We start from the raw sequence: 27,646 nt of genomic DNA on the forward strand, positions 1-27,646 counted from the left end.
GGGAGCATATCCCATAGCTTAGAGGAAATATGCAATTACTGCCAACCCAGAGGGGGGGGGGGGGACTTAGAGAATACACATATGACCCAGAGGGATGCATATGGAGAACACTGGGGTGTCCAGCCGCAGGTGGAATATTTCAACCCCAGGGGTGGCAAGGTGGCTTGCCAAGGGACAGACACATGCTCAGAGAGGCTTACAGTGGAAATACACATGTGGGGGTCGCTCAGAGGAGGGACCATGCACACGGGAGTCACCTAGCCGACGCGCAGGCAAGACACTGGCGCCGACGTCAGGAGTGCTGGAGGAACTCAGGGCTTTCGGGGAAGCTCACCTGAGGAGAATATCGCACGTATCCAGTCCGTGGAGTGGAATGGCGAGCAAGCGAAGACACCTGAGCGGGTCCGGTACTAGCTGGTTGAAGCGAGTACATGAGAGGACACTGGCTCCACTCGGAGATTGTAGAATCTGGCGAATGTGTTGGGTGTTGCCCAGCCTGCAGCTCTGCAGATGTCTGTTAGCGAGGCGCCATGCGCTAGAGCCCAAGAGGACGCCACACTCCGGGTGGAGTGGGCGGTCACACCAAGGGGGCACGGTCGACCTTGCTGCTGGTATGCCAAAGCAATGGCGTCCACTATCCAGTGAGACAACCTTTTCTTGGAGAGAGCCTTCCCTTCAGCTTCCCACCATAACAGACAAAGAGGTGGTCTGAGGTCCTGAAACACTGCGTTCTGTCTACATAGATGCGGAGAGCACGTACTGGACAGAGCAGTGCCAACGCTGGGCCTGCCTCCTCCGGGGGCAGCGCTTGCAGGTTCAGCACCTGGTCCCGGACGGGAGAGGTAGGAACCTTGGACACATATCCAGGCCGGGGTCTCAGGATCACGTGAGAGTAAGCCGGCCCGAATTCCAGGCACGCTTCGTCAACGGAGAATGCGTGCAGGTCCCCTACCCTCTTGATGGAGGCCAATGCAGTCAGAAGCGCTGTCTTCATAGACAGGAAGTTAAGCTCGACTGACTGCAAAGGCTCAAAGGGAGCACACCGCAGGGCAGATAGAACCACTGCGAGGTCCCAAGAGGGTACGAGAGGAGGGCGAGGAGGATTCAGTCTCCTCGCTCCTCTCAGGAACCTGACGATCAGGTCGTGCTTCCCCTCCGATTTCTTACCTTCTATAAGATCATGCTGTGCGGCAATAGCGGCGACATAGACCTTGAGGGTGGAGGGAGACAGCCTTCGCTCCAACCCATCTTGAAGGAAGGAAAGCACGACGCTGATCGAACATCTCCGGGGGTCTACTCGGTGAGAAGAGCACCAGTTGACGAAGAGGTTCCACTTCAATGCGTAGACGTGTCTCGTGGACGACGCTCTAGCGCAGTGGTTTTCAAACTTTTTCAAGAGGGACCCTTTTTTTTTTTTTTTTTTTTTTTTACGCGACCCATAGGCTTGTGCGCAGAACAAAAAGCACTTTTTTAAACCACTTTTGATGATGCACGTGCACTTGCTGATCCTTGACGCGATTGGAACGCAAAGTCGATTCTGAAATAATTTGATCAAGCTATAGGCCTACATACAGGAATGTTAACCAATTAATAGCCTATCGTTTGCTGCATGCTTAAAAAATACACAAAACATATTCCACAACAAACTCTTTAAATGTAATATTCATTATATAGGCCTACAGAACAGAACAAGAATTAGAAAATAACAATAACTTTAAACAAGCCAAAACTAAATAATTTAAAGCGAAATTAAAAGTAAGGGGCATTATGCTCACGTAACTCTCTCATTAGAATCACGTTGCAATATCAACAGGAAAAAAATCATCCTTTTCACATGCGCAAAAATGTGCTTGGAAACATCACGTGGAGCGGTGCTTACGCTGAATAGTAGGCTACGAATTGTAGGCCTACTACTGACTATTTAACAGAGCAGTGTGATTTTTATATTAGTTGACTATTTTATTATCATATTTTATTTTGGCTATAATGAATAGGCTGCGATGTCAAGCCTGGAATGGTGTGTGTGTGTGTGAGGCGCGGCACTGGAAACAAAAGCATACTTTTTCACTTTGTCATACAGGACATCATTCAAACTGCAAAGTGTTTATTTATATTTGTGCACTCGCAATAAAACAGAACATTGTGCTTTTGTCAAACTGTAAAGTCTTGTCAAACTTAACCTACAACTGTCACCCAACCAAAATCACACAGTTTAAAAGCAAACATATTTATAATTCAAATGATAATAAAGTTAGTGTTAAGGAAAACAAATATATTGATCTGAAATGTGTGTGTTGCTACCAATGGAGCGAACGAGAGTGTGTTGCGGAAGGAACGACGAGTGTTTGTCTGTTGCTGCCGATGGAGCGAACGTGTGTGTGTGTTGCGGATGGAGCGAACGTGTGTGTGTGTTGCGGATGGAGCGAACGTGTGTGTGTTGCGGATGGAGCGAACGTGTGTGTGTTGCGGATGGAGCGAACGTGTGTGTGTTGCGGATGGAGCGAACGAGTGCGTGTTTTGTGTATATATTAATGAGAAGGGTGGGCCTGCTTATTCTGCATAATCTGGTCCCAAGCCGGTTCGCAGGACGAGAGGGCAACACGCATGTCAGGACAAGCATTCAGTTTGTTTCGTTGTTTCGTCTTCATTTTGGTTAAAACTGAGAATCCAGTTTCACACATATATGTAGTGGTGAAGGGTAGTAGCAAAGAAATGCTTGCTTTGCTCAGCATGGGGTACTCGGTGAAGAGGCCAATCCAGAACGAAGACAATTTTTCTGTTTTGTGACGGGTTTTCAAAGTGCTGTCACTGGTTAGTTGGAGCATTTCTGATTCTTCCCAAGGAGTTAAATTCAGTTCAGCAATTGAATCTGGAGTTTCAAAGTCAAAGGGATTTTTCACCCATCGCTTGTCTTTTAATTCATCGAACTTCTCCTGGGGAAAGTACCGAGAAAATTTCCCCATCAGTGCATCAAGATGTGACTGAATGAGACGCGTCAGGCCAGCGACCGATTCCTTGGGCACGTCGTTTTCTTCAATGCGTTTCATCATTGTCGGGAACATATAGTAGCTCGAGGTTTTGAGTCGCAGCTGCCAGAGTTCGAGTGATTTTTGGAACGCCTGAATTTGTTCGCAATGTCTGAAAATGTTGTCATCCCGTCCTTGTAGTTTTAGATTCAGTTCGTTTAGAACAGAAAATATGTCAGCAAGATAAGACAGGGTTAAAAGCCATTTCTCATCACTGAATGAGCTTGCGAGAGGTGACAGTTTATCAGTAAGAAAAGCTTGTATTTCATCCCTCAATTCGTACACTCGGCTGAGCACCCTGCCCTTCGACAGCCATCTCACGTCTGTATGGAAGAGTAAATGTTTGTGCTCGGCTCCCATTTCAATACACAGGGCCTCGAAAAGACGGCTATTAAGAGCACTGCCTTTAATGTAGTTCACAACTTTGACAGTGTCTCTCATCACTACTTCAAGCTCAGGTGGGATTCCTTTTGATGCCAAAGCTTCACGATGAATAAAACAATAATACCAAACAATATTCTGTCCTGCTGCATCCTTAATCCTTCTGACAACTCCGCTATTTTTGCCAGTGAGGTTGGCCGCGCCGTCGCTGGTGATGCCTTTGCAATTGGCCCAATCAAGACCGCATTTTGTCATGAAAGCATTTAATTGTTCAAAAATGTGTGCTCCTGAAGTGCTAGAAGGCAATGTTAGGCAGCACAGAAGATCTTCAAGAAATTCACCTTGCCAAATGTACCGAACATAAACCAGTAATGTAGCGCTTGATGCAACGTCAGTGCTCTCGTCCAGCTGAATAGCAAAATCCCTCGCTGACTTCAGTCTCGCTATGAGCTGGTCTTCTAAATTCTGGGCAATATCCACAATTCGACGTGACACCGTATTGTCGCTAAGAGGAATTAATTTGAGCTTTTCAGATGCCTTTTCATCAAGAACTGTATTAACTATGTCCAGTGCAGCAGGCAATATTAATCTCTCTGCAATTGTATGTGGCGCTTTTTCTTTGGCAACACGATATGAGACTTTATAAGATGCCAAGTGCAATTTGTGATTGTGTGTCACACTTCTGCTGAGTAACTGAGCTGATGACTGAATTTCTTGAGACTTCCTCTGAAAAAAAGATAACGGTTTGTCTGCAAGATCTGCATGGCGTGTACTTAAATGTCTCTCCAACTTCGCTGGTTTCAAACTTTCATTTGCCAACTTTTCACCGCATATTACTCACATTGGCATTGCTGCATGGACTGCGTCCGAACAGTTAACAAACCCAAACTTCAAAAAATCATCTTTATATGGCCTTACTCCGGGTTTCTGCTTTTTCTTTGCTGGGAAAGTACTGCTACTCTGTTGACATGCATCGCCTTCATTATCTTGCCTGCTGATCTCCGCTGTTCGCGGCAGGGTTTGATGGTTGACCGCGTTTTCTGCTGCTTCATTTAGCAAAGGGGTCTCGGTCTCTGACCCTCTTTTTCGTGTGAAAAAATCATAAATGGTTTTTGACTTTGGTTTGCTCATGTTCAGCATAAAATATATTCATTACGGGCTATTAATTTCACGGTACCGAATATTTTCATCATCTCATGGGAAAATAAAATAAAATGGCTGCATATCAACAACACTGCGCACAAGGTTTTTTGTTTTGTTTTGTGTTGCCTAGGGCTACGAGTAGGTCGGTCAGCCAGTCAGGTGACATGTGGATTATTTATTTTGCATGAATTTGAATGTTTTTTAGTGTACTTCTAATCAAAGCTATTATTATTAATATTAATATTATTAAAAAACGAAATACTTTTTTTTTTTTTTTTTTTTTTTTAAATCACTGGCGACCCATTTTTTAATTCTCGCGACCCACTCGAGGGTCGCGACCCAGGGTTTGAAAACCACTGCTCTAGCGGAAGTGATGGTAGCCACCACCGCTGGTGGTAGGGTACTCAAACCTGCCTCGTCCCGTCCAGGAGCCACACGTGGAGGTTCCAGAGATCGGGACGAGGGTGCCACAGGGTGCCCCGTCCCTGAGAAAGTAGGTTCTTCCTCAGAGTTTCCTCAAAGTTTGCTCTTCTCCCAGTTGACCCGAAGGCCCAGACGGGCTAAGTGCCGGAGCACTAAGTCCCTGTGTTCACAAACCTGGTCTCGAGAGTGAGCTAGGATCAGCCAGTCGTCGAGATAGTTTAGGATGCGAACCCCGTGTTCCCGAAGGGGAACAAGGGCTGCCTCGACGACCTTCGTGAAGACGCGAGGAGACAGGGCTAGCCCGAATGGGAGAGCCGCGTACTGATATGCCTGCCCCTCGAAGCAAACCGTAGGAACAGTCTGTGTCGAGGGAGAAAGGAGACATGAAAGTAGGCGTCCTTCAGGTCGATCGCTGCAAACCAATCCTGGGGCCTCACACATTCGAAAATGCGTTTGGCAGTGAGCATCTTGAACGGCATCCTGTGAAGGGAGCGGTTCAGCACGTGCAGGTCCAGGATTGGCCGTAACCCACCGATTTTCTTCGGGACAATGAAGTACGCGCTGTAGAAGCCGGACCTCATTTCGGCTGGAGGGACAGTCTCGATCGCACCCTTCACCAGCAGGGTAGCAACCTCCGCTCTCATGATAGGGGCATTGCCACCGACCATAGTGGAGCGGACCGCGCGAACTGAATCGCGTAGCCGAGCCTGATCATTCGTGCGACCCAGCGGGACAGGTTGGGAAGCTCTAGCCAGGCTCCCAAGAACTGTCCCAGCGGGGTCACGCGAACCACAGACTTCCCGTTGGTGGGGCAGCGAGGCGGTATGACGGGCCCGGACGTGGACGGCATAGCGGCCCGGTGTGGGGGCACAGTCATAGGCCGCGTCCTGACAGAGGAGACCAGGGAAGGACGAATGTTCCACGGGGGTCTGCTCTGCCAGGGGTCTGGCGACAGAGGAGGATGAGAGCGGCACGGTCCGGGGACGGCGCGCACTGTCATCCGGCTCTGGGACAGAGGAGGACGAGGGGTGCACGGCCCGGGGGCGGCACACCGTGTCGTCCGAGAACTCTGTGTGCTCAGAGACGGGAGAGTCAGTTCTTTCTGGGAATAAGGATTCTTCCCCGGCCCTCCACCAGGGAAAGGAGTGGCCCTGCTACCAGCTCCTGGAAAGAACTGAGTCCCATCTCTGAGCAGCCCATCTCAAGAGTGCCGCTTAACCCGGCGTATAGTGGGGGGCGGGGCTGGAGAGGGCTGTGGCATCACCCTGCGGCTTCCAGAGCCAGCCCGGGTGAGCAGGCGGGGCGGGAGCCGCAGGAGGGCAGAATAAGCCTCAGTCTGCTCGTGGGCGGTTGAGAACTGTTGGGCAAAGCCCTCAACCGCACCGCCGAAGAGGCCGACCTGGGATATGGGGGTGTCAAGCAGATGGGACCGCCCGACATCCTGCACATCAGACAGGTTCAGCCACAGAATGGTGGACATCACCTGACCCAGGGAGCGTACGGCCACTTTCGTAGCTCGGAGAGCAAGGTCAGTGGCGGCGCGCAGCTCATTGAAGAGCCCTGGGTCAGTCCCGCCCTCGTGCATGTCCGTGAGCATCTGGGTCTGGTAGACCAGCAGAATGGCCATGGCATGCAGTGAGGCGGCTGCCTGTCCTGTAGTGCAATAGGAATTCGCCACAAGTGTAGACGAAAAACTACAGGCTTCGGACGGGTGCTTAGGATCGCGCCGAGAGGAAGCACTCTGAGGACACAGTAGCATCGCAACAGAGCGTTCAACCAGGGGGACCCCAGTGTACCCATGGGCAGCGACCCCGTCGAGGGAAGGAAGGGCGGAGGAGATCAACGAGGGATCGCTGGAAGACATGGGGGTCTTCGAGGATTTCGAGATCTACTGATGCACATCCGGGAAGAAAGGCATTGGAGTGGACGCCGACAGGAGTCAGCGGCCACACCCAAAACCAATCGCCTAGCAGCGAGCGCTCGGACAGGGTGAAAGGTTCCACTCTAGTCCGATGCTCGCAGCAGCCCGGGAAAGCATGGCCGTCATCTCAGGATCTGACTCGACAAATGCCATATGCACACCTGAAAGTGGCAGCACTGTCGAATCTTCACTTCCTGAAGATTCTAGCCCGACCTGTGATGCTGCGATGGACAACAGATCCGATTCTGGAGCGTCAAGGGAAACCCGCGGGGCATCCGAAAATAGACCGGGGGAATCCCCTGAACACTCGCGGGTTGCGTCACTGAAGAGGGGGGCGTGGTCCACGGACAAACAGTCGGCGGATTTGTTCCACACTCACACCCTCAAGTCACCCTGGCCACCAGCCGAAGTAGCACCTCACGTGGAGAGTGTTAGATCGGGGTGTGGATGAGGGGACTCTCTCTCTAACGAGATCATTGAGTCTCGACCGTAATGACGCAATGGTCATGTTCCCGCGGGGAGAACGTGAGTCATCCACAAACGCTGCTCTAGCGTGATCAAGCCCAAGCACGCAGAGCAGAGAATGTGCCCATCAAAATCGGAAATGAGTCGACCGCAACCAGAAATGCACGGGCGAGCCGTCTTTAAAAAGACGTGCCGCGTGCGAGCTCTTTTGTGAGAGGAGAAAAAAACTCTGCGATTTTGAAGCGAGCAGGGAGAAACACACTCATTGGTAGATCACTCCACAGATCAGCAGGCAATGTGAACTCGCTGCAGATCGCCGTCACACCAACACTGGAGAGAGTGGCTTGTCTCGTAGAGTGAAGTCAGAAATGGCTGTGGAGTGAAGAGATGCTCTTGGCTCCGAAGCGAAAACATGTCTGCATTCTGCCGGGCTTCCTCCTTTTATACCCACAAGGGGTGGGGCGGAGTTGTGCCATGCAAATTCCGCAGACCCATGGCATTTCTTTGCCATTGGCTCGTTTTGTAGTACTCGAAGTCGATAGGCTTCCTAAGCGAAACCCCCATTCGTCGTCATCCTACGGAACTCAGAGTGACAACGAAAGGGAACTAAGTTACATGAAACAATCCAACTACATATTTTACACCACTGACAAGGGAAAAGTCGGCTATGGCTAGCTTCTAGCTTTCTGCGGCTTCTCTTTCAAGGTAGTGACGAAACGCGCTCTGTGGCGCTGTTTGTTCGCTGTCGGCTACGGTAGAAACATGACGTCACAATATGTCGACCTTCATAGAAGGTTATGCGCAGTTATGTAGATAACAATGTCTTATTCTAAGGTAATAAAAACATTATGGTTTATTAAGTAAGTTCTTTATACACCACTGAAAACATAGTTATGGATGTCATATTGCATTTCTGTTTATAGATACTCAAAATTATTACACATTGCACCTTTAATGCTGTATTTGTTTTGTATTCAGTCCATCACCCTGCACCTGTCGGGCCTGATCTGATGGTACACGGTTAAGAGAAGAGGAAAAGGCTATAGCCAAATATGTATCATAGCATCATAGCCTAAATACACAGTTCTGTCATTAAACTCTAGTTGGCGCAGTCTGATAGGTCCTTAACTCAATCTACTTGTAGTCACATCATTCTCTATAGGGCACAGCTGATTGGTTCCTGCTGTATAAGTAACCAATAAGCTCGCTGCTCAACCTTCAAATACTTGGGAAACATTTGCCTTAGCAGTGAAGTACGCTTTCAGAAACCCTCCACCTTCCCCAGCTCCACTTGTATAGATCTGCTATGGGTAATTCATTTATGCTATATTGTACAGGAGCAGCCTGTCTTACTTGCTCACAGCAGAGTGTATGGGTATGTATTGACAGCAGATAGTCCCGTACCAAACACTCCTCACTGCCGGGCTCCTCGGTCGAGGTGGGGTGGCTGCCTTCCGTGAGGGGAACGAGAATTTGCCGCTGTTCTCCAGAGGCCAGGCTTGCTGCCGTCCACCATGACGGGGAGGAGCAGGCAGGTTAGGGGTTATAAAATGTCTTCTGATTTCATTAAGATATTACAATACTTTCACATTATGGGTTAAATCAAATAACTTATGAAAGTAAATGGGTTGTGAATGTCGTTTCTTTAACTGATGTGCAGTGGACAAAGAAAGAGAGACCTACTCCTTTGTTCGCTTTTCTAGTGACTGATTTTTGTCCTGTTTTGTGTATAGTTCTCACTTACTTGAATTTTGTTATTTTTTATTTAAATATTTATTTATTTATAAATAAATATGTCTGGTATTCTGGAAGTGAGAAACCATTTAATTTAGATATTTTTGCTGCTGCCCTCGACCAGATGGCAGAATCACCTCCCCTCCCACACAGCTATCCACACACACCCTCAACAGAAATGCTCGCTCACACACACCTACACACAGCAGACTCTCTCATGCTCCATAATTGGTCCTATCAGTGTTCCTATTGATATATAACCTACTGGCCCACAGCATGTACCAGTAAAAAGGCATCAGAGGTCTCTCACATTGTGTCACTGTCCCTCTCTTGGAGTTCAAAGATCAGTGCAGCTAATTAACATGTTATTTCTATACAGAATTGAACTAGCAAAAGAGCAATTTAGGAGCTGAACTATGGCAACTTGTTGTCACAGTATTTTGTAAGGACTTCTGAGATTTGAATTTGAGTTGAAATTATTATTTTTTTATTAGGAGAAAGAGAGAAAAAATATGAAACTATAGACCTTTATGCGCCAAAGAAACAAGCGTGCAGCCATCTTTAGAATTTTGTGTTTGAACTTTGTTTTTGCTCAGTATTTTTCTATGGCATCGCTGTCGAAGAGTAATTAGCTGGTGAAGTGGATTTAACAAAATTGTAGAGTTAACAAAGTTATCATGACCATTGTAATGTTTGAAGTGGATGGCGTAACATGTTAGTAAGGCCAGGAAGATTTTGAAACCAGAGGATAATTCATAAATTCATAAGATTTTACCTTCATGTTGTGGAAATACAAACAGGAAGACAGAACACAACGAGCACAGCACTGAAAAAGGGCAGGGCTACATATGCATGTTGGAAATTGGTTGCCAGGTTAGTGTATTTAGCTAAAACTAGTTGACCAATCAGAATTCTAGAGAGCTTTGCACTAAAGATGAATCTCATTATGGTCAGATCATGTAAGCGTGATTTTGATTTCATTATTTAACCTGTTAACTGGCACCCCCCTTTTTTTTTGCATAGACATAAAAATCACTATCCAAACTTAAATGGTTGTAATTCAGGAATGCTTTGGAATATAGACCTATGGCTGGTCTTGTTTTAAAGAAGACATTTTCCAGATTATTGTAGAAGTCTAGAAATTGTAAAAAATGAAAGAGAAAAAAAGTTATATAAGTTTGAGTTTATGAAATTGTGTAATGTAAAAATATAATGATTAATATTTTATATAAAATATATATATTACAAAATATATTTTACTCTAAAACTGCAAGAAAATTAAAGTCAAATATCTGAACAAGTTGTATTCCAAATTTTAGGTTGATATCTCAAAAAATGAGCTTTCAGTAAGATTTTATTCGGGCGCAGTACCCAACTTTTTTCACTAGGTGAACACCAGACTCCATTACTGCCCATATAAGGGCGCCTCCATTTTCATATGTTTTGAGTGATCTGAACCATGTATTTCCATAATTTTCATACAATTTATGAAGTAGACATCCTATTCAGAAGTAGTATGGGTGGTTTGGCAGTATTTGATTTGAATTAAACCTCTAATAAATGCATAAAGACTACGTTATAGCGTTATAGCTCGCAGCCGCATTACAAATTGAGAATCCATACATTTTTCTTTATATTTAAAACATTTTCAGACCTTTTTTTCTCATAAAATGGAATTGGTGTTATCTTTTGAACTCATGGCATGAAAACAAACTGAGGTTTCTACCAATCTTTCATGATTTTTCATGTTTATTGTTATTTCAAAATAAAGGCCTAAATACTCCTAATGAATATGAAATATTCTTGTTGCAAATTGATAAATTTCTGCTCCTCTGTAATATATTTTAGATAACAGCCACCAAATATGAAAACTAGAGATTTTAAGCTTTCAAATGATATATAGTTTGGCAATATTACTTTAGGTTTTTACTAAGATATTATTGTTTTAAACATGCAATGGCAAATGGGCGGGCCCATATTAAAACAAAAGAATTACGTTTGAATTTTATTTTATTTTTTAAAGTTATAGTCAAGTTTTAGTTATAGTTTCAAGTTTTTTTAATAACTCCTGTAATTGAGTGGACGTTTGATTTTGATTGGGGAGTTTTGTCATTATATTGAATCAATATAGTGTGTTTAGGGGATGTGACTGTAAAGATTTGATTGACATGTGATTGCTTAAATTTAAATGAATATGAATGACGTTATGCTGATAATTATACAGGTATTTTTAATTTTTATATTTGCTGTGGGTTCAGTCCCACTTCTGCCCTGCTGAGATTATTTGAACCACTTAAATGTGCCCTCAAAATCTAGGAGCATGTTTGCAAATACATATTTTCTCCCATTTTTTGAATGGTTTGATTCTGTTGATTGGTTTGATTTTCCTTTGAGGATCAAATAAAATAATTTTATCCTGAATTTTAGTGGTAGCCTATATAGACATGTTGATTACCCATGATCCACTACAGTTTGTAGCTTTTTGTTAATTCTTGTTTTTAGTTTGTATTTTACCTTTTAAGCTAACTATTGGCAATAGTTTCTGTTATATTGAGGAAACACATTTTTATTAATTATTGTATAAAAATATCTTAATCAGCCAATCACATGGCAGCAACTCAATGCATTTAAACATGTAGACATGGGGTGCTTCTCATTTCTTGTGCATCCTCGTTTCCTTAATTCCTCACGTCTAAGCTCCACCCCCTTAGGATGCGAGGGAAAGGTACACCTGTGTATCCTCACTCAAGATTCCTCAGGAAGCTTCCTCGTTCCTCACCTCCTCGTGGTGCAATTAGACAACTGAGATGCCCTTCAAGATGGCTGAGTTTGATCAGTAACTCAAATAACTAGTAACTCAAACCTTGAAGCATACGGGTTACAGCAGCAGAAGACACACCGGGTGACACTTCTGTCAGCTGAGAACAGGAAACAGAGTTTACAATTTGCACGGGCTCAACAAAATTGGACAATAGAAGATTGAAAAACGTTGCTTGGTTGAGACTCGATTTCTGCTGCGACATTCATATGGCAGGTTCAGAATTTGGCGTAAGCAACATGAAAGCATGGATCCATCCTGCCTTGTATCAGCAGCTTAGGCTGGTGGTGTAATGGTTTTTTTTTTGGGGGGGGGGGGGGGGGGGGGGGTATCGACTGAGCATCGTTTAAACGCCACAGCATACCTGAGTATTGTTGCTGACCATGTCCATCACTTTATGACCACAGTGTGCCCATCTTTCAATGGCTATTTCCAGCAGGATAATGTGTCATGTCACAAAGCTCAGATAATCTCAAACTGGTTTCTTGAACATGGCAATGAGTTCACAATACTCAAATGGGCTCCACCTGATCTCAATCCAATAGAGCTCCTTTGGGATGTGGTGGAACGGAATATTCGTAGGATGTACAGCAGACAAATCTGCAGCAACTGTGTGATGCTATCATGTCAATATGGACCAAAATCTCTGAGGAATGTTTCCAGCAACTTATTGAATCTATGCCATGAAGAATTAAGGCAGTTCTGAAGGCAAAAGGGGTCCAACCCGATACTAGCATGGTGTACCTTATAAAGTGGCCAGGGAATGTATGTTATAATGACATTTCACCCCTTTTTAAGTCATCGTTAATGTGAACCCTGTTGTTTTATAGTTTGGGGATTGTTTTAACTCATTAATTGCATGACATGTGCATACATTCATTTTTCCAACTGATTATTCAGTAGAAGTCTATCATTATTCAGTAGAAGTCTATCATTATTTGTTTATGTTTTAAGGGTAGTTAGTAATCGTGTTTGTTATCATTAAGAGGTTTTGTGTTGTAGGCTACTATTTGTCCTTCAAATGATTGTAGAACTAGCATCTGTTGATTCAAGAATTGGCTCTCTTTTGGAGTGCTGGACAGGTTTTGTCCAGATTGACAGTCGATGTCCACTAGCGGGGTCTGCCATCCTTCTGTGAGAGGCAGCAGAACCAGGTTATCTATGCAGAACAAACACTTGATTTCAGTGTCACAGAGTGAGACCTCCCAATCCCTCACACAGGACAGATTAGAAAAGGCTTTTTAAGATATTTACTTGATGTTTCTTTTTGTCTGAAAGATATCTTCACCTCAGGTCACCTTGTTCCACTTTACTGTAAGTCTGTAATTTAGTGTTTGGATGCCAAAAGCACTTCCAGAGCAAAACTTACAGCTGCCCGAGCAGATAGCAGTAATCAAAACATGTCCTTGCGCCCATATCTGAGCATAGCATGGGGAGATGGACGCTTGTTATCTAGTTTAACTGGACTAGTGCTGCACCACACACAAACATGTGCACATGAACGCAAACAGACCGCCAACTCCCTCTGTCCACAAGCCCCCTTCTGCTACAAATCCTCTCAGATCACTCTACCCAGCAAGTCTCCTGTTTGGACAGCAGCGTGAGCCCTGTCCCTGGTCCAAAGCCACGGCTTCCTCCCCTCTTCCCACCTGTCAGGTGCTCTTGGCCGTTTTAATGGGGGAGGAAAAGGAGGGGAGGGGGGACAACGGCCAGCCTGCCGGATCCAGCACCTGCCTGCCTGCCTCTCTGTGCCAACCTTTACGGCTGTCTCTCAGCTCCGCTTCACTTCCTCTAAGCCAAGACTCCCAGCAGGTGTCCCTACAGAATGGAGATCTATCCGAGCCACCACGGAGGTCCAACTCGTCTCGTCTTCTCTGGCTGTTGTGAGAGACAGAGAGGTCACACATTTCCACGCACATTCACGGAGCTCTCTTTCCTCAGTCGTGCAGAAAGAGTCACAGAAGTGATTCTTTGCTGAATGTGTGACTTATTAACATTCATAAAATCGCATAGCCTGTCAGTTCCATGGAAATTACTTTGTGAAAGATGGGAATCTCATTACCATGATTACATAAAGCATTGTTTTGCCATTGTTATTTCACACCATGTGTGGTGAAAAAAAATGGAAAATGCAATTTGTTGTGCTTGCAAAGTGTTGATGAGGCTAGCAAGCCTTTAGCAAAATGTGCAACCGCAACACTGCATGAAACCATCGAGAGACTGAACAATTACTCAAACAGCACAGCTTTTGAGAATAACAGGCGTCTGTATATCATTACGAGATGGAATCATTATCACTCTCATAACAAGTATTAGTGCAACAGTTTAAATTCTGTTTAGCTAATGGATGCCTTGAGAAAAGATACAATTGCAAGTTTTTAGGCTTTGCCTCATCTCTAAATTAAACAGAAGTGAAAGTATGATAATAGTAGTAAGGGCCATTCACACTGAGGACAATAACTATAACTATAAAGGATTAATAATGGCTCTAATTCTATTAGAATAGAAAAGCCCACACCACAACTACGATACAAGAACAATAACATCACAGAATGATGTAGATTCACTTTTAGAATGATTCTTTTTTTCAGCTGATGAGCAATAAAACACTGACAATCAATCAATTGTCCTAGCTACTGAAAAAACGTAAACATTAAAAGCGGCAGAGCCAAAAACAGAGTGTCTATTTACACTAAGTGCAAAAAGCCCGCCTTGTTGGCAGAGGCTATTTACACTAACTCCGCCCACTGACGTCTGGTTGGGCCAGACAAAATTACGAAAAACGCTGAAAGGTAAACAGTAGCAATAGTGTAGGCGCAGTGTGTTTAGCAGAAAGTTCTGACGCAAATCGACCTGAATTCAAATCCACCTTTTGCCGGACTATAGCTCTACTCCCTTTTCCCATCACATATTAGATTGGACAGGCATTTATTTCAATAAAAATAAAGAAAATATTCGAAAAATTTAAATAGTGTCTAACATGTGTTTGATAATAAAGTGCTTATCGGTTAGGGGTAGGTGTAGATTGGGCTTTATTGTCCCAATAATGCGACATCCATTTAATAATTTAAATAGATATAATAATTTACACTTATCACATACCGTTTAATATACAACACTGAGGTGCAAATAGTATTGCCCCTATTTATAAGTAGCCTAGCATCTAACTACACTTCTTGGAAAGAACATAGGCCTACTGCTATTTTTACATAGTGTAAATATAATCTATCGCTATTTTCACTTAGTTCAACTGTGCTTCAACAGTGATAAGGCTTTGAAGTAATATGAATGACACCATTTTTTATATAGCTTTAGTCAATATAACTGTTGGGGATATTCACAAAAAAGGTGATTGACATTGTTCAAACAGTAGCAACTCAAATACTGTATACAAGCTGTTGATCAAGCTGGTCCAACGCTGGTTTTGAGCACTAGTCAGTCAGTTGGTCAGAAACTGGGAGACAAGCTGACCAACCAACTAGCTAAGCACCAACTTGGACAGGGTGGGAGCTTACCTAGACCAGTTTAAACCTATGGTTTAAGCTATTCTTTCAGCAGGGGTAAAGCTCAAATCAAGAAATATCAGGAAAAGAAAATCTCATTCTGCCAGTTTCTCTTAAATCTCACCTTCTCCCTGGCTGTCCCTGACAATCCTGTGAACACGGTTTCCAGGGCAACATCTCCAGTGGCCAGCAGATGCAGAGAACAATGATTGTCCAGAGCAGAGGGGGCAGAGGGACCTCTTCAGTCAAGACAGGTGCCAGAATCCAGATGTTCTCATAAACACTCGTTTCAAGCAAATAATTCATTTTCACAATAGATAGATAGATAGATAGATAGATAGATAGATAGATAGATAGATAGATAGATAGATAGATAGATAGATAGATAGATAGATAGATAGATAGATAGATAGATAGATAGATAGATAGATAGATAGATAAAGGAAAAGTGTAACTCAGTGTTAAGAGGTCTTATTGTCTTATTACACTGTAGAAATTCAGACCCTGCTGCAAGCAATCTCATCAGATTCATGTGCTTTTACAGAACTGTGTTCGGTTCCTTGATTTCTGTAATGTGTTCCTCGGCCGAGGAACAAAAGGCTTAGCAATGTAATTCAGTGAGAGCAGAAAAGATGTCTAGAGCCGAGCTCTGTGCTACATGCATTAAACATGACATGTAGGGCCATGTGTATGGTAGTAGCTGGGACTTAAAACGAAAATGCTCTTCACACTTGAAGACAGGTTGTATTCTGTGCTGAGCCGCAATTCACTGAGGAGATTTGAACCTTCATTTAATCTGTGACAGGAAGACTGGGGCTGCAAAACACTGTGCTTTGCGGTAAGAAACACTATGAGGGTGAATGGAAGACAGAATATGCTTTTAATTTAAATGAATGATTATTCTATTGGAAAAAAATCACTCAGAACCATATTGTTAAATAATTGAATTAAGCTATGCTCTTTTAAAAAAAGTTACATTTAACCAGATGAACTAAATAGTTGAAATAAAGCATTCTGTTCTCACATGAGTTCCCATTTCCTTCACACTCTTTATATATTTAATGACTTTTATTACGCTATAAATATTAATCAACAATAGGCTGCTAAGAGAGATGCTGAAGATCAGAATGCATCATTCTAAGAGGAAAGGGGCAGGCACTTTAATCAAAGAGGTCTTAGGATATTCTAGTAGGTGCTGCGCATGGCGGCTGCAGCCAATCGTGGCTCTCGAGAGTGCTTATTGGCTGGGCTGTGGGGGATGTCTGGCTTCCATCGGTAGGGGGTTACTCTCTCTCCGCTCCATCCGTCCATTCAGCCCCCACAGTCAGCAAAACACTCGTCAGAGCGCAGGTCCACAGCAAGAGAATCCTGCAGAGCTCCGTGTATGTGTGATGTGTGTGTGTGAGTGTGTGTTCAGAGTGTCAGGAGGAGAGAGAGACAGCATGGACTAGCTGCTTCTGAACCACTGCAGGAGCACTAAATCTGGGACTGTCACAGATACTGAAGGAGAGAGAGAGAGAGAAGACATTGGGAAAAGGACGTTTATCTAGCACCACAGTTATGGAGACTCATCTCTGCGGTCCACCAGCGGATCAAACTAGAAGCAAAGGACAGAAAAGTCAGCCACCGTATTGACTTTAATCTTCTGGCGGAAGAAGAAGATTATATTCCCTGACAGTTTGCTCTCAGAAGGTGAAGATTAGGAGTGGATTTTTATCCTTCTTTCTTTCCTTTTTTCTTCTGTTTCAGTTAATTGCTGTGCTTTTGGGTGGGGGCTCCTCACCCTCTTCACAAGTCGTCACCTCTCTCAGATCCTTCCTTTCCTTCCCAACATCTTCTCTGCATGCTTTTCCGCTGCTCTGCAGGTGAACACACTCATGGTGGATGCCAAGGGAAGGAACATGAAATGTCTGACGTTCTTATTGATGCTTCCAGAGTCAGTTAAGAGCAAGTCCAGCAAAGGCTCCAAAAAGGGGAGTCCCAGCAGCTCGTCCAAGCTGCCCCCTGTGTGCTATGAGATCATCACCTTGAAAACTAAGAAGAAGAAGAAGATGGCAACGGAGATCTTCCCCACTATGAAGCCGGCTTCGGCCACCACGGTGCAGCAGTACCAGCAGCAGAACTTGAACAACAACAACACCATCCAATGCTGCAACTGGCAGGGTCTCTACTCCACGATCAGAGAGAGGTAGGTCAACTTTTGATGTGTTCAGAGAGGGAGACCAGAGACTGGCACGCAGAGAACATCTGCCGACAAACAGAGCCTTTATAAAGTGATAGCTGATGCGGTGGGGTCCAAAAGTCTCAGAGCACTTTGAAAATATAGGACTTAAACCTGCAAATAAGAAGTTTTAGGATTATGAAAATGTAATTAAAGAAAACTATTTCTAGTTCACATCTAATCAAATAAGCACATTTGTGACACGTTCTTGCACATTGAAGCAAGATGCTTTTCTCAAACATTTTCAAATGGGTAACTTGTGGAGCTCATCCACCTTGAAAGCTGTGGTGATTAAACAAAAAAAAAAATCTATTGAAAATTCCAAACAAACTGTAATGCTCATAAAATGATTTATAAATAAATAACTTGTTAAAAATGTAAAGATAAGTTATAATTATTAATCTGGAGCATTTTCACTGCTGGTTTCAGACTTTTAGAGCACACTGAATATTTGGAAGAATATATTGCATACACAGTTTAACTCAGGGTTCACTAGGTTCAGGTGTGGGTGTTGAATGTCATAGTGTTATTCAATGGCTCTCTGAGATTGTTTGAGAATGTTCTGAAATGTTAAAATGTCAATTTGTGTGGTTGTCGGTCTCTGTTCTGTCCTGTATGCATTATCCTAGGAGGTAAAAGAAAGGAACAAGTCTTGTTTTATATGCCACGGCTTTGCTCTCTGTCAAAGGGTAATATTTACTTTGTCGTCATGGGAAAGCCCCATGCAGGCCAAAACAAATGTGCGGTCTCGGACCTGGCTTTGTAGTCCCTTTGGAAAAGCGTTCCTTATTTACCTACTGCTCCTTTGTGGCCGGGACCACAATAATACATGAAGAAGATGCCATTGTAGACTCCCATTTCACAGGGGCCAGGGATTTTCCTGAGAAAGATCCTGTTCTATTCTGAATGTTTTCAAAATTAACAATATTTAGATTTCCCTACTTCCCAATAGAATAAGAGCATTTTTAAAGTTGATAGTCATTTCATGTTATATGAAAATTCCTTTATGTCTAAAGAAATACGCCAAATTGTCTCTTTTGCAGAAATTCTGTGATGTTCAATAATGAACTGATGGCTGACGTTCACTTTGTTGTCGGTCAATCCGGAGGGACTCAGAGGCTCCCGGGACACAAGGTAAGACCTATTGACCTGCACTACACTGTCATCTCAGCATTACAAGAGAATATAATCAGGATTTAGAGTTTGCGATGTGCTTCACTGCTGTTGTGCTTCAAGTCTTTATCTTGTTTTCAGTCTAGCCCGCCATGTGCCTTTCTGAGACACTCCTAAATTATTGATGTAAATCAGACAGAAGTGGAGAGTCTTTTGACAGAGAGATGTCTGTCTTTTGCTCATTTGGATTTATACTGTATTAATTATTTAGAGTTTGTGCTAAAAGTTCCTTAACTGTACAAAAGCACATGCACATTTTTTTAGTATTTGAATAAAGTGCTTTTATTTATGCACACTGTGGCTGAATCTCCCAAAGGTTTTCCTGAATAAGCTGCTTAATTGTTGCTTGGTAAAATGAAAGCGTGTCAGATTTTGACAACACAAAACACATTCGACCGATCTGTTTCAAATAATGTTTCAACATCATACCCTATTGTAATATTAGTGCATTTATAGTGATTTAACTCAGGGGTTTTCAGACTGAGGCGACAAGGGGTGCCAGGGAATCCATGGAAAATATATACATTTTTAGATCTGACACTATTATTTAACGTTATCATTATGCTGTGTGTAAAGACATTTTGGAAATCATGCGCTTAATCATGACTATTTTATTCTATCGACAACCATACTTCTAAAAGTAAAAAAAAAAAAAAGCACCAACATTTATTTGTAGTACATACTGACAAAATGGCTATACAAACGCATTAAAAATTTAAACGAATGAAAAATGTTTCTTTTCACGTTCATACAGATAATATTTTCCACAAATGACTTTGCAAACCCTTGATCTAATTTATCTCCACCGAGTAAACCCTTTGAGATCTTCTTGGAAAGCAATTGCTTTTGTTCTAAAATTTTCATGGCGACCATTGGATTGGCTTTATTATGTATGACATTTTTTTTTAACCACAGGCCAATTTTAACTGCACCAAAACCCCATTTAAATCGGTTCTTGTTTCACTCTCAGACTTTATTCAAAAAGACAGGGTTAATCTGGTGGCTACAATTCAGGCATGACACATCTTTTGTCCATTTAAGAGGGTAGAACTGAAACCTGTGTATGGCTGATATGTGATGCTTTATAAAGCTCACTTAAGCAAGGGCATTGTATTGCTTTGCTGCATGGCCACAGCCAATATTGCAATGGGCCATGAAGAGTTATTACAGAGCACCTTTTTTATGATGTCCATTTGGCTGGCGTTCAGATATGCATTATCATTTTTAATTGAGAAGGTTATGTTTGCTTCTAGGAAAGGCTTCCTTGCATGCGAGTGCTTTGCAAAATTACTCTCTGCATTTATTTGGTGCTCCTTAAAGTTACAATATATTTGCTATGGGCTTTTCACATGAGGGATCCTGAGGGAGAAAAACACACGTTTACTGACGCAGCAATAAAAAGGCCAAACTAAAGTTCACTAACTGGAGAAAAATGCTATGTGAGAGTAATGCTAAAATGAATTGTAAATATGCACTTCTGCTCATGTTATATAATGTATCTGCATTGCTGTGTTGGCCTCTGATTTCATCATTAGCTACGTGCACCCATTAGCATCAGCGAGATAACTTTTAGCTCCTGCAGCCACTTTCACACCATTGTGCAACACTCCTTATTCGGAGGGAAAAGCAAATGCCATTCACAAGAATGGCACTCCCGTGTCTTGTAAACCCAGGGGGAAATTACAGCCGTAATTAAGCATCGGTCTTTGTGGGTGAAATTTTGTGTGTGCTTCACGCTCAAGTGACTCCAGGGGAATGGGATCAAGCCGAAATTTAAAACAGCCAAGCGTTACCTTTACAATGCAATCGACTCAGAAGAAAGAAACCCTGAAGGGCAACTTGTGAGGAATTAAAGATTGCTAGCTGTGCCTTTCTGATTCAGGTTTATAATAAAGAATGTGTTATTGTGTAGATTGTATGTCATTTAAGGATGATTACAAGAAACCATCACCTGCCACCTGCAAGGTTCTTTTGATAAGTGTGAGGAGAATAATCAGGTTTTTTGTTAAAGCGAAGAGAGACTTTAGTGTAAGGTCATGAAATTGGGTCACTTTGGAAAAATAGAGACTGAACAATATCAGAACAGTATGAAACCTTTTCCATTTACACCACGTGTCCTTCAATAAAAAAGCTGATTTGATGAGTTTGCAATGTTTTCCGATGTTTGAAAATCCCAGCTCATGAGTTAACGTGTAAATTATTTAAAATAAAGTGACGGATACTATAGCTCCTTATGCTAATCGATAACACAAGTCATGTCAAATTAATTTATATACTATATACATATTTTTTCTCATTAGTATGTCCTTGCTGTGGGAAGTTCTGTTTTCCATGCCATGTTCTATGGAGAGTTGGCAGAAGACAGCGACGAGATCCGTATCCCTGATGTGGAACCTCCAGCCTTTCTGGCTATGCTTAAGTAAGACTCCTTTTGCATTTGCACCTTATCTGTCAGGTCTGTACTGGCTGACCCTTTCCTCATCTGCCTAGTTAAACCATTATTATCTTCCTGTACAGATTATTTAGTTATTATTGTTTTCAATTAAGCGCAGGAGTGAAGAAAATTGTTCTCTCTGATCTAAGTACCCCTCTTTGGACTTCTTCCAGAAGGTTAATCGACTACACCGACATGTAATTTCTTTACAGCGAACGGTTCAAGACCATTAAAAACGATATGGCCTTTGGAAGAAGATTTGTCTGATTGAAATCAACTGTGCAATTAGCTTCATTTGAATACATTTAAGATACCAAATATTTTAATTTGACTTCTTAAATGTCATTTTTCTCAGTTCTCAGATCATTTAAGTTCAAAAAGCTCCCTAGCATGACTTTATGGGGCAATTCATGAAAAAGTTGTGCCACTCATGGTATTTCTGCACAAAAATCTGCATCTTATTCATTTACCACAGCAATTCAGTTTAACCAGGTTCTAATGTACAGAGTATTTCTGATTTGCCTAATTTCTTTAAGTGCCAGTTAACAGTATATCTGCTAAAAAAACCACTTAAACTAGCCTTCAGCTGGCCTTGTACATGAGACTTGTAGAACTAAATGGCATGGTTGCTTCAGCATGTGTTTTGTCTAACGCCACTCGCTGGATGTTTCATTTCCAAAGTGCCATACGTACAATAACCATCGTAATAAAATGTTGCCAGATTTCACGGTTTCAGATAAAAACTGAACATGCTTTAAGGCGCCATTCATTGGATATTTTACATTGAGAGTATAGCAAAACGTGCAAGAATCATTTTGAAGAAATGTTGCCACAGGCATATTTTTTCCCAATTAGTATGCGTTGGTATCTCCAAAATGGCTTCTGAACACTAATGGCATTATATACTTAAATGTTATATAGAACTGTAGATTAAACACGAAGAAAATAAATAATGAAGTGAGCTTAGCTTGTCCGCCTCTCAGAGGGCTTAGGACCATGACAGAAGATCTGATAGATCTTAGCTCATGCTTACCCATTTCTCATGAGAGTCCTTCTGTGTTCTCCACTCTCTCTCTCTCTCCTCTTGCGCTGGCTCATCTTTCACTCCCTCCATCTCTTGAGAGAGATTTTTGTTCTCTCTCCCTCCGTGTCTTTCATCCCTCCTCCCCCACTCCCATAAAGAAGTGTAAATGCTGTCTTTTGGTTTGCCGAAGACTCCCATAGAACAGTGTGTTTATTAAGCTACTTCTATTTAGGTTATCGCTTTTAGCCCAGAATGCATTACAGGACATAGTATTAGATTTGCAGAAGATCTGCAGACTGCATCACAGTGTTATAAATTCAGCCTAACACCTGTTCCCAAGGACACAATCACAGGCCAAGTTCATTCCTATTCCACAAAGTTGTGGCCATTGTCAGAATAGTGCTTTTTGTTATAAAGAGGTGTTGCAAAATATAGTATTTCCATTCTCAGTACAGCTTTTCTTTGACCAAAGACACATTGTGGTTCATGCTGGTAGCACATCATAAAATAGTAGCTTCTAGCTGGGCCAGTAATAGAAGTAGTACTGTAGGATGCATTGTAGGCAGCTGTTTTAAATGACTACGGCAGATGATGACTAACCCTTTTTGGCTAACCCTGATTTTTTGTCTGTTTCTCAGGTACATTTATTGTGACGAAATTGACTTGAGTGCAGACACCGTACTGGCAACATTATATGCAGCCAAAAAGTACATAGTCCCACACCTGGCTCGGGCCTGCGTCAACTTCTTGGAAACCAGTTTGAGTGCAAAGAATGCGTGTATTCTTCTGTCTCAGAGCTGTCTGTTTGAAGAGCCAGACCTAACGCAACGCTGCTGGGAAGTCATTGACGCTCAGGCTGAGCTGGCACTTAAGTCTGAGGGTTTTTGTGACATTGACGCTCAGACCTTGGAGAGCATCCTCAGACGAGAGACTCTGAACGCTAAGGAGATTGTAGTGTTTGAAGCGGCACTAAGCTGGGCAGATGCCGAATGTCAGCGGAGGGAGATGAACACAAGTATCGATAACAAACGCAAGGTATTGGGCCAATCCGTCTACCTGATCCGTATCCCAACCATGGGTCTTGATGATTTTGCAAACGGTGCAGCGCAATCAGGAGTGTTAACGCTGAACGAGACCAATGATATTTTCTTGTGGTACACGGCGGCTAAGAAACCCGAGCTGCAGTTTGTCAGCCAACCTCGTAAGGGATTGACGCCACAGAAGTGCCACCGCTTCCAGTCGTGCGCCTACCGCAGCAACCAGTGGCGTTATCGCGGACGCTGCGACAGCATTCAGTTTGCCGTCGATAAGCGGGTGTTTATTGCCGGTTTCGGGCTTTACGGCTCAAGCTGCGGATCTGCTGAGTACACCGCCAAGATCGAGCTCAAACGGCAAGGGGTCGTCCTGGGAACCAACCTTAGCAAGTACTTTTCAGATGGATCCAGCAACACCTTCCCCGCTTGGTTTGAGTATCCGGTTCAGATAGAGCCTGACACTTTCTATACGGCCAGTGTGGTTCTGGATGGAAATGAACTCAGTTATTTTGGACAAGAGGGTATGACGGAAGTTCAGTGTGGGAAGGTGACCTTCCAGTTTCAGTGCTCTTCTGACAGCACCAACGGCACAGGTGTGCAGGGCGGCCAGATTCCAGAGCTCGTTTTTTATGCCTGAGTTTCCCCTGGGAAAACAAAAAACTGCCCACCTTTCCAGAGTGAAATAGCTTTACAATATCCGTTTTTCTATTACATGGCATAATTCAACTCCTCCAATGATGCCAGCTCAAGCAAACTGAGGCATAGCAGGAATTACAAGGGTTTTGTTTTGAGCTGTTAGTGGTTTTTCTGGGCTGTCAAACCGTAAACAGTGAATTAAATATTTTATTTTGTGCTCTGAATAACGCTGCACCTGTTTACAAAGAAAATCTAATTTTAATGGTATGGGAGTCGTTGTCTACGCTCCTAATTGGATGCCACAGCCAGGCTGTTGCTCATTATCTTAATTGATTTAAAATATCTGATTCATTTAATTTGAGAGGGGACATTGTGCATTGTACAGTATATTATTAAATGTGTGAAGTAAATTATAAATATATATATAAATATACTATCACTTCATGGCTACATCTACTGTTTACAATGACTACGCCATGTTAGTGAACGCTTGCACATGTATATTGTAGCAATAGTGAACACATTTCTCATGATACCAGTCTAACTCCAGCATTTCTCCACATCACGATTCAAGGCAATCAAATACCTAACACCAAAGTCACCATAACTACTTTTTGGTCAGCATCATCAAGCACAGATTGTTTAGAATAATGACATCATTTAGATTTAGAAACATCCCTCCATTATAGAAACTTCAAAATGTTTTGAGCTTGCACTGGAATAAAAACTTTTCATTTCAAAGTCTTTAACCCTGCAGTAGACCTTAGTCAAGGTACATGTTGTATTTAATGTTACGAAAATGAAAACAAGGGACAGATGTTCTCTTGAACAAGTTATAATATTTTTAAATTCGACTTTGACAAAAAAAAAGAATTAGACATAGCATAGGGCCTAAAGACAGTACAGGATTTTGGACTGTACATCTGTCCCAAACTGTTTTCTTCTCAGAAGATTAATATAGCCTGACTGAGGTTAGTAGAATCAAATGTGTACAGTGAATGTTGTATTATATTCAGCAGAATCAAAATCATAAATATTTATCTTAAAATATCTCTGGGTTCTATGAAACATGGCTTATTTGAGTAACACAGTTCACCAGTTTGAAGTCTCTTTCATGGCGGTTTGGTAAAGTGCACTAAGAAACTAACACATTACAGTTAATTCAGCTGAAATAACAGGTTACATATTCACAGCATCACCATCACACAATGTGATGTTTTGGGATATTGTGTCATCATTTCCACCTCTATAAGTGTTGTGTACATGGCTAATTAGCAGGATAATTAGCTGTCACCCAACAAACCCGTCTTCACGCTACTAAATGGGATGTTGTCAACTAACATTATATCACATTTTTGTAAAGACAAGATATTTCAAGCATTTTATTTTGTCTGCTTTGGGCTGTAATTACTGGCATTGTGTTTTCCCCCCTTTATTTTCATTAAGGTGTCAAAGCGGCAAGAGTGCAGAAATTCTATTCCGTGTAGAACTTTTAGTGACAGACATAATAGCGATGAGCAGAAGGCAAATAACTGCTCTTCACACTGATCTAGAAATGACCAGTTAAATTTGATCAAAACACTGATATTATCTAATATCACACACACTTAACAGTCAATAAAGTGAACAAAACACAAGGGTTATATAGATCACCAATAAGGTGCACTTTGAAATGTGCTTTAACATCAATGTTTATACATGCAAATCAATTCAAATGTGTCACGTTATGGATTTTTGTGTGTCGAGATTTTGTTAACGTCATGTTTTTATTTAAGTGAATTTACCCATCACATGAGCTACTTTAATCTTTGTGCACTACTTAGAAGAGGTCATTGATGGTGTTTGCTGTGTGTTTATAACACTTCAGTGAATGTGTATAAAGCATATGTGTGTGTGTTACAGTATAGAGAGACTTATGAATGTGTATGATAGATGAACATGCAAATAAACCTAACAAGCAGTTCTATCTTGACATCCAGAATGACTTTTGATATTTCATTTTTTCTTATATAGTAAACAACTTTTTAGAGTTGTTCTGCCCAGAGTTTTGATTATTATATCAAACGTGTTCACATGATGAAAATGCACATGCCTTTTGGAAAAGTACATATTTTCCCAAAATATGATATGTATATCATATATATGATATGTATATCATATATGTATAGAATGTAAAACTCTAGAATAAGAAATTGTGAAATAAAAATACTGTGTAACATGTTTTTTTTAGACATTTAAAGGTGCAGTAAGCAATTTCTGAGAAACACTGTTGATATTTAAAATCGACACCCAAACAAACACACCTCTCCCTCCATTGCCCCCAAAATAAACGACACGCTATGCAACACAGGCAACTACTAACAGCTGATGCAAGTATGTGTGAATCATCTGTGATCCAACAACAACAGCATATCTTGGTTCTGTGAAACGTTCCTCACCTTTGTCAATGTCAATGAGTTACTCACGTATACGAGCAGAAACAAAGCAACATTGGCGTCCGTTTTCAGGCCAATACGAGCAGTATACGAGCAGAAACAAAGCAACATTGGTGTCCGTTTTCAGGTCCGTTTTTCTACCACTTTCCAATATTAATGCGGATTATAGCTCTTGCCTGATCGTGATCCTCCTTCCAATTATATTCATCCTGACCTGTCCTCTTTGGTAATATCCGAGCTATCTCTCTTTCTACAGTCTTTCTACAAATGTCCCGCTTGCTCACTCTCTCCTCCCCCCTCATAAGCGGAAAAGCCTCCTATTGCTGATTGGCTAGAAGAGTATTTTGGTGCTCCATGGATCAGTCTGATCCCCTTTGTTTTTTGTCCTATTTACACAGCCAGGACTATGAAGTTGAACTAGAGAATGTAAATGTGTACCTTGAAATGCAATGTAAGTCGCTTTGGATAAAAGCGTCTGCCAAAATGTATAGATGTAAATGTAAAATACAAACACTATACAAACACTTTTTTCTTCCAGCACACACACAGAACAGACATCTAGCAAATATTCACAAAATTGTTTGTGTTGATTAAAGTTTTCAACAGCTTTCTCTGAAACTGCTTACTGAACCTCTAATGTCAAACTGACATGTTTTAATATACAAAGTCTGACTTGATCACTGAACTTTGATAAATTGCACACAGTATGTTTTGCAACCAAACGTTACAGGGGTTGAACAGACTAGTCGATAAGTCGACCTTAATGCAATGCCCGCTTTAAGCTTGACGTCGACTAGTCGGGTTGATCATGTGACACTATGATTGGGCTAATTTTGATGCTAACAACATGGCAGCATTGCAGACTATAACAGATGAAGAGCCCAGAGGGTCATTGCAGCAAGAAAGAAGTGGTACATCAAGTGTGTGGAAATACTTCACTAACTTAACACTAGATATTGTTGAAAACGAAAGTAAAAGCATGACGCACTCATTGTGTTTTACCGGGAAATGAGAGTTCAGTATAAAAATCATTAAAACATTTTTTTTTTCATATATTTATTTAAACATATGAATGATTTATCTCTAATTCATCCGCAATTGGAATATTTTGTATTACTTGGATCTGCGCATCACTAACACACAGATGTGAATTTATAGGTTTTTTTTCTTTTCTTTTTTCTTTTCATCCTAAATAATAATGTAAACAGCGGCTGTTTACCTTGCCACTTCATGTGTTTCTGTGATCTGATAGCTATCCGATCGTGAAAAGACCAG

The 27,646-nt window shown here is 42.1% G+C and overlaps 1 protein-coding gene across 1 annotated transcript; it reads left to right on the forward strand.

Annotated features, from left to right (window-relative positions):
• The first annotated feature begins 17,138 nt into the window (after nt 1-17,138).
• btbd3b (BTB (POZ) domain containing 3b) lies at nt 17,139-25,902 on the forward strand. Its single transcript, XM_056255016.1, has 4 exons — nt 17,139-17,602; nt 18,679-18,769; nt 21,109-21,227; nt 22,905-25,902. The coding sequence occupies exons 1-4, from the start codon at nt 17,292-17,294 to the stop codon at nt 23,935-23,937; spliced, it is 1,554 nt and encodes a 517-aa protein (XP_056110991.1). The 5' UTR covers nt 17,139-17,291; the 3' UTR covers nt 23,938-25,902.
• The last annotated feature ends 1,744 nt before the right edge of the window (nt 25,903-27,646 follow it).

This window comes from Rhinichthys klamathensis, unplaced genomic scaffold, assembly GCF_029890125.1.
Source record: "Rhinichthys klamathensis goyatoka isolate OS25496 unplaced genomic scaffold, OSU_Roscu_1.1 h1tg000115l_1, whole genome shotgun sequence".
In the NCBI taxonomy this organism is placed as follows: Eukaryota; Metazoa; Chordata; class Actinopteri; order Cypriniformes; family Leuciscidae; genus Rhinichthys; species Rhinichthys klamathensis.

What these genes read in the sequence shown, in the direction of transcription:
- btbd3b (XM_056255016.1), top strand. Translation starts at nt 17,292, where the DNA reads ATGGTGGATGCCAAGGGAAGGAACATGAAATGTCTGACGTTCTTATTG. An exon ending in TACTCCACGATCAGAGAGAG is followed by an intron (nt 17,603 to 18,678) that starts GTAGGTCAACTT and finishes TCTCTTTTGCAG; the next exon opens with AAATTCTGTGATGTTCAATA. An exon ending in AGAGGCTCCCGGGACACAAG is followed by an intron (nt 18,770 to 21,108) that starts GTAAGACCTATT and finishes TTTTCTCATTAG; the next exon opens with TATGTCCTTGCTGTGGGAAG.